Genomic DNA, 13,469 nt, shown 5'->3' on the forward strand with positions numbered 1-13,469 from the left:
GCTTGTAGTTAGCAAACTGACCTATTAACATGATAAGAAAGCTTGCCTCATGAAATGCTTTGGGCTTTCATTGTAAGATAAGGTAATACCAACACAATCCCATGATTATGTATAAGTATTTTACATACTCTGCGATTTCTTTCGGTCTGTATGAGGACATGATACTGGCTGCATCTTGTTCTGTGGAGTTAAATGTTGAACGGGGTGATGTTTCCACACAGAGATTAAAGACACACACAGTCCCTCACTCCACTGACTATGAGGATTTAACTGATGTGTTAACTCGTGCTGTAGACAAACTCGGTTAGAATTGGCCTGAGGAAGAACTGGAAGTGTCCCACATTATTTTAGACAAATGTTTTCCATCCAGTCAAAGCACGCATCCTCCTCGTAGGCGGCTTTCTGTCTTCCAGGATCTCCACAACAAGTTATTGAGGTCCTGGGAGCAGCCTTATTCGACTCGCTTTGTCAACCCATGATGACTAATTGCTCATCTATCATGGGACTGACAGAGCATGGGAATTGGCTCGTCCTGGAGAGGACCATCATTACCCTCCAGACAGAGCATGTAAAGTTAAATCTATTATGATTGGCTGGGGCATCACAGTACACCAACATCCCATCTGAACTCTGTCGGGCCGCTGACCTCAACGCAAATGACCTGCACGATTGACCGTTCGGTGGCTGGTATGGCTGCCATGAAGCTGCACCTGTGGTTAAATCTGTCTCAGCAGCCCAGTTGAGAGCTGGACCTCCTGGTCTGCCAGATAAGTTCAGCCCTGATGCTGAGGCGTTCAGGGTCCTGAGGGCAAGCCCCCTCGAGGGAGAGTATGTCACACTTCGCTACCTGCGAGGTCACTTGCAATCCACAAAAATTGGAGACCAATGGCCAATGGAGACAAGACACTGTGGTGGTTAAACGATTAAAACTAATTTAGTGCTATAAAGTACAGGGTCTTGCAAGTCATCTGTAGGGGAAAAAGACACACAAATCCATGGCCACAGAACAGCAGGATATGAACGCAATGTGCAAAGTCTCTTATTAAGTGCTTTTAAACCTCCCGTAGAAAACCATGAACACTTAATGTGTTAAGATAGTGCTATTAAAAGATCAAATTTGATATATAGTTTATTAATTTAATGTACTACAAGGCTAGCATTTGGCCATGAAGACAACAAGCAAACTTTCACTTTTCCTCCCATACAGCAAAACGCTTAATGTGGCATAATAACAGACTAAGACTGTTATTAACACTGACTAACACTAGCTTCTCTATTATTTTTGTAATCAATCTATTTGTTTTCTTTTTATTTATTATACAGTTAACAAAAAGCAAAAAAAAAAAAAAAAAAGGTCTCTAAAACTAGCTTGCTCTAGGCCTATTATTTTTCTATTCTATGTTTTCTTTTTATTTATTATATAATTCAAATAAAACCTTGCTATGTGTACTGACAGTTTATTCTAAATGGGAAAACTCTAAACCTTGCACGTAGCATTTATTTTGGGCTCACCTGCTTTCTGTACATATTAATTATGAAGAGAAGCATATTGAGTTTGGTCTTTATAATCTTAGTCCGTTATGCCACATTATGCCACGTTTTACGGTATATGAGGAAAGCACTATATAGGCTACATATACATCATATTAATAAACTGTATATTGAATTTGATCTCTTTATAGCACATCTTAACACATTAAGCCATATTAAGTATTTATGGTTTTCTACGGGAGGTTTAAAAGTGCTTAATGAGAGACTTTGCAAATTTTGTTCATATCCTGCTGTTCTGTGTCCATGGATTTGCGGGTCTTTTTCTCCTACAGATGACTTGCAAGACTCTGTACTTTATAGTACTAAATTAGTTTAAATCGTTTAACCACCACAGCGTCTTGGCAACACAGGCAATAAAAAATAAAAGACTGCAAGTGACGTTACTTGCGGAAGTGCAGGTGTCTGAGAGTGTAAGTCTGAATATGCATGTCTGCAGCCAGACCCTATTGCAACATTATGTGCTCTTTCTTCCTCAATGCCCTCAAAGGGCTATCTTGTTAAACCCGCCACATTCTGTGTTTTGTGGAGGCAGCAGTTCCCAATGAGTTCTCTGCACAGCACTGCGTAGTGTCTGCCCCCTCCTCGGAGGGTACTGGGGCACAAGAGGTAGTCCTCCTAGTCACCATGCTGTCGAATGATCAAAGGTATCAAAGGCTTGCTCTCGTCTCACTGACATGAGGCAGAGCTTGATATATGCGGGGTGAGTGACTTAATAGCAGAGAACAGCCAAACTTTGGAACCAAGGAACTGATTGGAAAAGTGGTGTCCAACAGTCCTTAGTTGGGGTAACTTGCTCTAAAAGCCTCTTGTACTCTGGTACAGGGGCAGTCATGGCTTAATGGCTATAGAGTTGGGCTTATAACCCAAAGGTTGTGGGTTCGAGTCTCAGGTCCAGCAGGGATTGTATGTGGGGGAGTGAATGACCAGCGCTCTCTTCCACCCTCAATACCACGACTGAGATGAGATATAGGTAAATAAAGGTGACTTGACCTTAATTTTCTCTGTATGCATGTGGCCACAGCCACAGAATAACTATGAAAATCAGCTGGCTTAAAAAGGACCATCTCATTATCCATTATTCATTCTACAATTGTGTTGACCTCATCAGGTCAGGTGCTTTTGCTAAAAGATCTCCTGGCAGGAATGTTGTATCAAAATGATGGCCATTAGTGGGTGGTACTAAACTCAAGGGAAAATGTAATGCTTTTCTTAGAGGAGTCCGGCAATGTCAGCACTTGGAAATGCTTCCAGCATCTTCACTAAGAACCTTGTGCAGCACTTGGAACAAGCTGTCTTGTCTAAACACCTGTAGAGCTAATGAGGGTTACTGGCTGCAGCGGTCAGCAGTAATCTCAGAACACAGAAGATAAAAGTGGACAAATATTGGTGATGAAAGCACTAACTTTGTGTTAGCAGAAATTTAAAGGCTCGTTGCTTGAATTCAAAGCCCTTTGTCAAGCGAAATCCAACCTGTCAAATCCAATTAAGTCTATAATACCCGAAGAAAGTTATTCCCAGTCTCACTGACAGTTTCACAAGCGCTGTATGCCTCTAGAAGTATGAGGCTATGAATCCCATAGCCAAGTAAACATGATAAAATCTATAGCAGGCATTGTACACAAGACTAAATGTCCGAATTTTTTTTATCCGAGATTTTCGCACGTTAAAAAATAAATACGACCTCATGTTTTGTCAATCACGTTTGCACACTGCCTCCAAAACTTTCGTCCGTCAAAAAAAAAAAAATTGGATCAGGTTCGATTTTCTGTGTTTTCGCATTCGTAGCATGCATTTTGATAGGAAAGGATGGGGAATACGGAAAAATGTATGCAAAAATTTCAGAGTCAGTGTGCAATGACCTTTAAGGTCATAAAAAAAATTCGGATCGGGTTAGATTTTTTTGCGTTTTTCGCATCAGTAGCAAGCATTTTGAGAGTTTGACAGTTCAAAGCCACCGTACAAGCGAACGCCACAATCCAGAATGGCGATTGTTAAGTTTATACACTTCGTCTCGCAGCACAAAGCACTGTATATAGATCCTTGCACACGGAGTTCACAGAAATTGGTGGTCTTCTTTTTAATACGTGGCTCTAGTATCGCTAGCAAAGCATCAAACTGAGCCACTGACATCCTGAAGTAAACTTTGAGTCCCCGTGATAATCCCACTGCTCCTTAATAAGAAGGGGGAACTCTCCGTCCTCTCTATATCTCAGGATTGGATGGACCCAATATTTCCTTTCATTTATTTTTTTAAAGAAGCGAGAGAACAACAAAATCATCCTCAATGCTTGAAGACTCCATTTAGGCTACTGTTTTGCAAATTGTTTCACAACGGATTAATTAATACGCATCGGACTCAGTGTGCAAGGTTTCTGTGCGTGACGAATTTTTAGGATTACGAATACGAAAAAAACGCATACGAAAATTTTGGACTCAGTGTGCAATGACCTTTAGACTAGGAATAAATTAGAAAACAGCTGATAATTTGCACATCCATATTCATCAGCATTTAATTTTAAAGAGTTAATCTCTTTAAAAAGTGTTTCTCTCTTGGACAGACACTAGTCAGGATGTCTACATGGAAGAGAAGGAGGTGGGGGAGTCTGAGACTAAAACAGATGAAACGTTCCTCGTCCAGCAGAAGCCTGTGTCCAGAGCAAAGCTAGAGGCCCGCACAGACTCCATAAAGGTACAACATCTGTCCCTTACCTGCTGAGTACTGCCAACCCAGCTTCAAGGTCTATGTTTGATGATGAATTAAATCAGATCTTGAGTAGCTCCCTTTAATAAGTGCCTTGTTTTTTTTTTTTTCTTCCTCACAATTAAATGTTGCAGCAACATATCAAAATGTTCATTGATGTCAATTTACAAGCCTTCCCTCAGGAAATTCTAATGGGATTTAAGAAAAGTACAACATAAATCGCAATCATACCTCAAAAGTGGATTTTGACATACCTGAGTAAACCCACGGCTTAAATATTTAAGGACTAAAACTTAACAGAATTATTGTTTCATATTTTCTAATAAAATCTAATGAAATGCTCTGATTCGTTTTCAGGGGAACAATCTAGAAAACCCCTCAGGATTGATGTTTAGAGATGGGAAGAAGCGCATTGACTATATATTAGTCTATAAGAAATCCAGCCCTCAGGTGGAGAAGAGGTGCACATTTGAGAGGAACCTGCGGGCTGAAGGGCTAATGCTGGAGAAGGAGGTACAGAACAAAATCTTTCACTAGATGACAGTGGTATTTTAATGGACATTTGTTTGGATTGATTATTTTGCCCTTAAGGAAAGATCACAGAATAGAACGATCAAGGTTATTTTGGCAGCTTTTGAATGCCAGCAGAAAATAGACACTAGCTCTGTTCCAAAGTGAACTGACTTGCTGCTGCCTTCTAATGCATCCTGTCTGAAATGAAACCTCAGAAGAAAAAGTCTTCATAGTCAACTCTGCACAGCACACAAATAGCACTTCTAATGTGACGGAAAGTCAGGAGACTTCACTCACAATTGATTCATACAGAGTCTGATGTTAGCATGCTACTACTTAATATTCTACTAAATGTAAAAATACAGACAAAAATGTATTCTCAACTGAAACAAGTAGTGGCCCAGAAACAGTATTTGATATGTCACAGCTTATGCTGATGAGTTTTAGAACAGACCTAATGTCAGTCTAAAACTCTTCATAAAAAAAGTTTATGTGTCTTATGTGGTTTTCTTAGGTAACTCTTAATGTTCTATATTGGTCGCTGAACACCTGAACTCTACTTTATCAAACCTACATTTCTTCTCCCAGATCTGTCATACCATTTTTTACTGTAGCACAACTTCAGCATTAGTTGTACTATTTTTTACCTATACAGCTCTTCTGGAGGTGTGTTTGTCATGTCGAAACATACAGTACAATAAGATTCACCTTTTTCCAAGCTTTACTTTACACAGATCCAAATAAGTTTTGATACTTAAAAAGATGAACAAAACAGTTTTTTTTTTTTTGTTTAACCCTTAAGCTCTCCTTTAGTCAGGTTTATGATTTTCTTCCTTGGGGTCATATAGACCCCAGACATTTAGAGAGTGATTGCATAAAGAAATATACATTTTTAATATTACAAACTATATATAATTTTTTTCGTTTACTTCTCAACTTTACATTCATGATGTGTTTTCGTGGATATTTGGTACTTTTTTACCTATTTACTGCATAATTACTCAACTACACCATCAACTGGCAAATTAAAAATTATTCTTTAAAGATGATCTAAATTAAATCTAAATTGTTTTTGGACATTGTTCTATGTGTTAGGGATAGAATACTACCATCTGTAGGTTAGTGGAAAAACTTTAGGAATTACAGTTAAAGAAAGAAAGTGCAATGGCCACATATATCCAGTAGAGGTCCATAGGGACTCATTTCATTTTCACTTCATTTTTCTCGATGCTTCAACTTCTCCTCAGAACTTTATGATATATATTTTGTGAATATATATATTTGAACATTCTAAAATAAATAAAAAAATGTATTTTTGGGGTGTGTGGTGTGTTTGTGTAGTGTTGTGTTGTTTGTGTGTGTGTGTGTGTGTGTGTGTGTGTGTGTGTGTGTGTGTGCATGTGTGCGTGTGTGTGTATGAGATTTACACACCTTTATAACAACCAAATCAAGTCCAGATTTGTTGTGTGTTTTTAGATTATTTAGGAAAGGTCACAGAGTCTCATGTCCCTGAGATGAAGTGAACATTTTTAAAAATGAAGGAAAAGTGCAGTGGGGTCAGCTGGAGAGAGCTTAAGGGTTAATTGGGTATCAATGAAATTAGATGCGTAACCAATTAATCTCAAACTAAATAACACATGCTTTTATTTGTTTGTTTATTCATTTATTAAGTTTATATTACATTAACATTTATGTTCTCTTTAATAAAAGTCTCAGAACATTGTTCCCACTAGTTACACTTAATTGGATAACAAGTGGTTGTAGACTGAATGATCATTTAGTAGGGGCTAGTTTAGAACCATGTGTGGATTTTTAATTAGAATCATATTTTAGTCATATTTCTAATACATTATATATGTGATGGAGCCGACGAGACGTGAGGCGTGCGGATCCATGTGCAAGCTTTCATTTAGAAACATAGTCAAACACAGGCAGGGTCAAACATCAGTAAACAGATATGTTGAGGGCAAGACACGAGTATTCCAAGAGCATGCGTGGGTCGTCGATCGGCGAACAATATCCAAAGGGCTTGACAAGAGGGGTAATCCGAGTACACGAGCAATAGTCCAGGCAGGGGCAAACGGAGTCCAAACACCAAAACAATAGGGCAATCCAAAAATACAAAACCAAGAATCAAAACACAGGTAAACAGGCTAGGCAAAACTAAGACAATGAAACTAGGAATGGCTCCGTAAAGTCGCTATCAGCTATGACTGCGATAAACGCTAAACAATACTCGGCAGTGAGAAAGAGGAAGTCCATGGTTTATGTAGCATGTCTGATGGGAATCAGCTGTGTAATCAGTGCATTCAGCTGTGTGTGTGTGTGTGTGTGTGTCATGTAGTCCGGGGTGAAGTGCAACAGTTAGTGTAGTGCAAGAGTCAATATGATGGAAGAGCGACCTCTTGTGGTGAATGAACGGAAGTTCATAAACCGGATTTGTGACAATATAATACAAATTTAATTCCTGCTATATAGAATGAGCCCAAATGAGATCATTCCTTTGTATCTTGCATCTGTTTTAATAGGAGAAATCATGTTGTAACAAGGTTGTACACAAAACTAGCTACTTTTCATATGATGCTAATTTTATTTTATTTTATCTTTAATATTTTAGATCACAAATTGAATAGTTCTCATTCTAAGTAACATGAGATCAGACTTCTATGAAAAGTCTATAGACTGTAACTCACAACAATTGCACAACATTTTGAATTATAATTGTATTACTTTTCCCGTTTAATTTAAATGTTTATTGCTAAAAAATCCGAAATGTATTTAGACATTTAGAGTTGTAAAAATGACAAACCTCATAAAATGAACAAAAATTTATACGGATACATTTTTTAAAAAATGTAGAATTTATATGATTATTTTTGAAAACAGTCTGCTCAAAAACCTGAAATCCCAATATTATAAAATCATTACAACTGATTATATGTCTGTTATATGCCAATATTGATTTGTTTTTCACTTTTACAGCCCTCATTAACAAACGGTGATATCATGTTTGTGAAGATTCATGCGCCGTGGGACACACTGTGTAAATATGCGGAGCAGATGAACATTAGAATGCCCTTCAGGTAGAGATCACTGTCCCCATACTGTACTACACTTCATACTGTACTGTATGGGAATGCATTGTGACTGCGTGATTTACATTTTTATAGGAAAAAGTGTTACTTCACAGACTGGAAGAAAAAAACTATGGGCAGGTAGGATATTACAAAGTTCTTACTGTTCTGTGTTTACACATATTTGGCTGATATTCAATGATTTCATTTTGTTTTAATTAAAGTCAAAAGCCTCTTCAGTACCTCAATTTTCTTCATTTTCTTGAAATTTAATTTTTGAGTCAGACTTTAGCTGTGGGGATAAAGATTTTATAGAGTTAATTAGCCCAATATTTGTTGTGCGTCTCAGGGGACGAAATCACCTCTGAGTTAATCAAGCTTGATTTAATTTGCATCAGAAAAGAATTAAATTCTAGAAGTGACTGTGAGTGTGAAATGCAGAAACTACCATTAATAACTCTATTTTAGTCTGCTCGTTGGAGATAATATTTTACTTTTGAGAAATGCTAATGCAAAGGTATGTCTACAGTCGATTTCATTTGAGATTTCGTCAGTTGAAGAGCTGGCTGCCCAGAAACCCCATGAAACTGGATAAAGAGGCGTTACCAGACCTGGAGGAAACTGACTGCTACACCGCCCCCTTCAGCAGGACCAGAATGCACCAGTAAGTCCCTCATCCATGACCTTGTTATAACCAAATCCCATGTCTTCTCAGAAAAAAACTCATATACTTTATGTATACAGAAAAAAAAAGTCATTGCAAGGCACCTTTTGCTTTCTGGAAATATGATACTGCAATTAAATAGCCATGGCCTCATATACATTTCAGCCATGGTTTGCTAACTGAAGCTGAAACCACAATCCTGCAACCTTCATCCACCCATGAGCTCAAGGGACTTATAGTGTCAACCACAGGTTTTAGCCTCAGCTGACCCTTTTAGAGCAGATTTTATGATGGAGGCACTTTCAGACCACGTACTTGATGTACTTGAACCTGATGACTATTTGTGAATGTTTGAGTCACTGGTTGCTGACGTCCACTTTACAGATCAGTGGAAATGCATAACCTCACAAAGAACTGTGTCCTGGGGCAGTAGAGTTAGTTTTTGTTAAGTGGGTGATGTTAGTAAGGGTTTATTTGAGGCCGACCAGAGGTTTTGAATGCACAGAAATGTTTCAAGAGGGCAAGTAAGGTTTAACCTGACAAACAACTTGAAACACTGTCTGCAGGTATATTTCCAGTGCACTGCAGTGTCAAAGACAACTGAGTGATACAGATAATGTTTTCGTATATATATTTTTTCTCACAGTAACAGAAGGGTTTATCTCATGAGACCTGTCTATAATAGTATTATTTATACTGTTGTAGTAATTATTACTTTTAGATTTACAAGAAAACATATGATTTACTTTTTTTTAATAAATAACTCAGCTCAGGCGGCAAAAAGTAATGCAAAAGTAACAAAATGCATTGCTTCCCGCAAGTAATGCAATTAGTTACTTTTTGTGGAGTTACACAATATTGTAATGCGTTAATTTTAGTAACTTTCTCCAACACTGCCCACAGAAAAGCAAGCTTCTGATAGGCTAAAGCAAATTGCTCTCAGGCATGCAGTAGGTATAGCAAGAGGACACAGCATCTTGTTACGTTCTCGGAGAACCATTGTTACAGTCATAACCCAAGGTGTTCCCTTTTGAGGGACCTCACAGTGTGTCCAAATGATAACGCTATGAGGAACAAAATGCAGAGACAAAATATATGGGTTCAAGCAGTGCTAGAGGCAACCCCCCTAAAACCACGGTCAGATCCCAGGCCGGGACCACAGACCTTGAGTCAAGTGACCATCCAGGATCGCTCACCAGCCTGCGAAGGAAGTTGGGAGAAGAGCATTCTGAGCAGCAGCTGTTCACAGTGTGCATAGCCCCCTCGAGACCTGACGATGCATGCTCTGCTCCCAAGCACAGAGCACTTGTTGAAGAGCAGAAGCTAGTGCTGCTTTGTTTCATCTGTGCTATATAGCTTCTGCGGTATGTCGTCACACATCACAGGTGCCATATTAGGATTGGAGTAGTTGCACGTGCTTCAGACGCAGTCACGCACAGGTATCATCATTTGGGCACAGCGTGAGTTCCCTTGAAAGGAAACTTATTTGATGTGTAATATAAAAATTTCATTTAAATGAAGCATTTACTGTAGTTTTTGTAGAACTGCCATTAATTTATGAATTAAAGTGTCCCAATTGTATATTTGAAAGGTTCATAATTTGGTTTTGGGAGTCCCCAACAACAGGTTCACTTGCATGCAAGGTTAAAAAAACACTTTCATTTTCTTATAATATGCATTTAATTGTACATTAGGGCTGTCCTCGACTAAGGATTTTTCTGGTCGACTAGTAGTCATTCATTTTACTGTAATGACAATCTAATTAGAATCATCTCTCATGAAAGCAGTGTCATTGTGCAAAATATATTCTGTAGGCAAATTCTAAAAGGAAAATTGTAATTATTTTGATTTTAGGTGAAATATGACCTGCAGCATGTTCTTGATGGGTTCTGTGAGATTCATTTCATCCAGGAAGGAAGCCCTTCTTTAATGTATGAATTTGTCTGTATGCTGAGATGGCTGTAAGCCACACAATCTGCTCTGAGCTTTATGTGTTGTGTCAGCTGTGAGCCTCTCTAATTTAATATTTACACTGACATACTAAAGCTATGATATATGACATACTAATTTGTGTATTAAAACAATGTACTTTGTTTTCTTGAAGTTTTACCATCAACAACAGACAGACATTTTTCTCCAACTCAACCAGAAGCAGGATAGTACATCATGTACTACAGCGCACAAAGTACGAGGACGGGAAGTCTAAGATGGGTAAGAAGACAGCTAAACCCCTCCAAACGTCTTCATCAAACGTGTTACACACACTCCTTTCTCACTCCGCAGTCACTATGATTTATGTTTATCATCTACACAATGATATACCATTTCTCTCACTCATTATTAATATACCATTTCTCTTGCTCATACCATTCTCTCATATATGATCTTTTTTTTTTTTTTCAGTAATGGTTATTAAGAAGTTTACAAAATTGGTTGAATCTAAAAATATCCAAAAATTACCCCAAAATCAAATGTTTCAGGGTCGTTATTTGAACTAAAATTCAAACTATTAAAAAAATAATTTTGGTTAATTGAAATAAAGCTGGATAAAATATTAATATTAGATGACAAAAACACAAACTTAAACTTTAGAAATGTTAATTTAGAACTGAAATAAATAAAATGATGCACAAAAATTACAGAAAATAAAACTGAAATGAAAATAAAATTAGATCCATATAGAAATATTAAAAAACTGATTAAAAAGGACAAAAGCACATAACAAAACTAATAAAACAAATTAAAATTAAAAAGAAAACTGAAGATATTAGTTAAAGCTTATTCAAAACGTTAAGAGTATGTAAATAATAAACACTGCTGTTTTCATGAAATTCACCCATTGTCAATACAGTAAATATTTGAAGAGATATGATATAGTTTTATCTGCAACGACCTACAATATCCCTCTGAACATTTTAACTGAATGCCGCCTTTTTCGCTAATCTCTCTGTCAGTCCTCTTATTTTAATGTCACACTCGTGCCCTTCTTATTTGGCTTTCTTGTCTGCCTGCTATTGAGGTTTTCTGCTGATTAAAGCTGGCCTTGCATTTGGGATTTTCATGTTAATAAATTAATACCAGTGACCGCCCACTCGCTCAGACCAGATCAGATTGGGAGAAGAACTCTAAATCCCTCATAAATCCCTGCGCTCAATCGTGCCACTGCAGCTCAGCTCAATGTCCTACTAATGAACTCAAAACATGTGCAGAAAATGAGACATAGTTTACAAACCTGACTATTAAACTGGGAGTTTTTATCAAATAGCTCTTCGGTAACAGTCAATAATGCACACTAATAAAACACTTGCCCCCCAGAACATTGGTCCCTTTAGCGAACAGCGAGTCAGGTTTCTACAGCCGCTACTCCCATGTTCCCAAGAAAGATGGTGAGCTCAGACCAATTCTCGATCTCAGACATCTGAATTGCTCTCTCATGCGACGGCCATTCAGAATGTTAACTTTGAAACATCCTTGTGCAAATATGCACTGAGGACTGGTTTTCTGTCTGTGGATCAGAAGAACACATACTTTCACATCCAAATAGCCCCCTGTCACAGATCGCACTTTTATGAAGTGTAGGGACACATCTCTTTCGCCTCTAAGAAAAATGGGAATCCGCATCTTGAATTACCTGGTGCCAGTTGGATCAGAACGGGAACTTATTGCTCACAGGTCATTGTTGCTCAACCATCTGGAGTGTCTCCCAGACACATGTGGCCCCTCCAATATCAGAATCAGAATCAGAAAGAGCTTTATTGCCAAGTATGCTTGCGCATACAAGGAATTTGTTTTAGTGACATAAGCTTCCAGTTCACAGAGACAAGAACACACAGACAATAAAAATAAGATGAGAATAAAAAATACACATATGCAAATATAAATAGACAAAAATTTTAAAGTAAATAAATTGTAAGTTGTGCTATAGATGATCGAATGGAACAGAATAGAATGAGATGCAGGGATATGTTAGGATGGAGGTGGTAACAAATAAATATAAGGTTATTGCACATTTTTATTGCATAATATTGGCTCAAAAATCGTGTTCTGTCCCATGCTTGGTGCCGGGGCCAGTGTTATATCAGGGTAACCCATCGCTGTGTCAGAGAAGTGGCCCCCTGGACAACTCCTCGCCTATTCCTATCAGGCGTGCAGTTGGGAGTGGCCTCCAAAAGGAAGGTATTCTCGACGGACGCCTCCAGCTAGGGAGTTGTTGGACAAGGGCTGTACCCCTTTCACACTCAAGGTTTATGTGGCACTCATCATTCTCTTGTGGCTGGCCGCTCAATCGACAGAAACTACCTGGTCGTTAGTTTCTAAAGGAGGCTCGGAGACTGAACTCACCTCACCCTAGAACTGTGCTGACATGGGACTTGTCTAGTCTAGTCACCTTTATTTATATAGCACTTTTAACATAATAATAATATAATATAAATAACAATACAAATTGTGTCAAAAGAGTTTTACAGTATTAAATAGGAAAATAGTGTGTCAATAATGCAAAAGGACAATAGTAAACACTCAATTTTCAATTAAAGGCAGTTCATCATTGAATTCAGTGATGTCATCCTCCAGCTCAGTTCAGTTTAAATAGTATCTGTGCAATCAAGTCGACGATATCGCTGGAAATTAAGTGTCCTCAACTGAGCAAGCCATAGGCGACAGCAGCAAGGAACCAAAACTCCATAAATGACAGAATGGAGAAAAAAACCTTGGGAGAAACTAGGCTCAGTCAGAGGGCCAGTTCTCCTCTGGCCAGCAGGTTGTCCCATGCTGCAGTAAAGTTAGATTGTGCAGAGGAGTCAATTAGTTCCCGTGGTCTTGTCAATAGTCCTAAGGGCCCTCCCTTTGAGCTGTTTCAAATGGCGCTTAAAACCGCTCTGCTCTTGGCCTTGGCTTCAGTGAAATGTGTAGGTCAGCACTTCCTGTCTTGAGTTTGGGCCTAACGATTGTAAAGTCGTTCTACAAC

The 13,469-nt window shown here is 38.3% G+C and overlaps 1 protein-coding gene across 1 annotated transcript in view; it reads left to right on the top strand.

Annotated features, from left to right (window-relative positions):
• Positions 1 to 13,469, top strand: part of ano3 (anoctamin 3) — an 85,842-nt gene that overhangs the window by 31,214 nt on the left and 41,159 nt on the right. Inside the window, 6 exon segments of the mRNA XM_058767104.1 lie at positions 4,110 to 4,240; positions 4,610 to 4,765; positions 7,748 to 7,848; positions 7,936 to 7,980; positions 8,369 to 8,503; positions 10,608 to 10,714. Coding sequence (XP_058623087.1) covers positions 4,110 to 4,240; positions 4,610 to 4,765; positions 7,748 to 7,848; positions 7,936 to 7,980; positions 8,369 to 8,503; positions 10,608 to 10,714 — 675 coding nt within the window.

The sequence above is a fragment of the Onychostoma macrolepis genome, chromosome 25, assembly GCF_012432095.1.
Source record: "Onychostoma macrolepis isolate SWU-2019 chromosome 25, ASM1243209v1, whole genome shotgun sequence".
Lineage (NCBI taxonomy): Eukaryota > Metazoa > Chordata > Actinopteri > Cypriniformes > Cyprinidae > Onychostoma > Onychostoma macrolepis.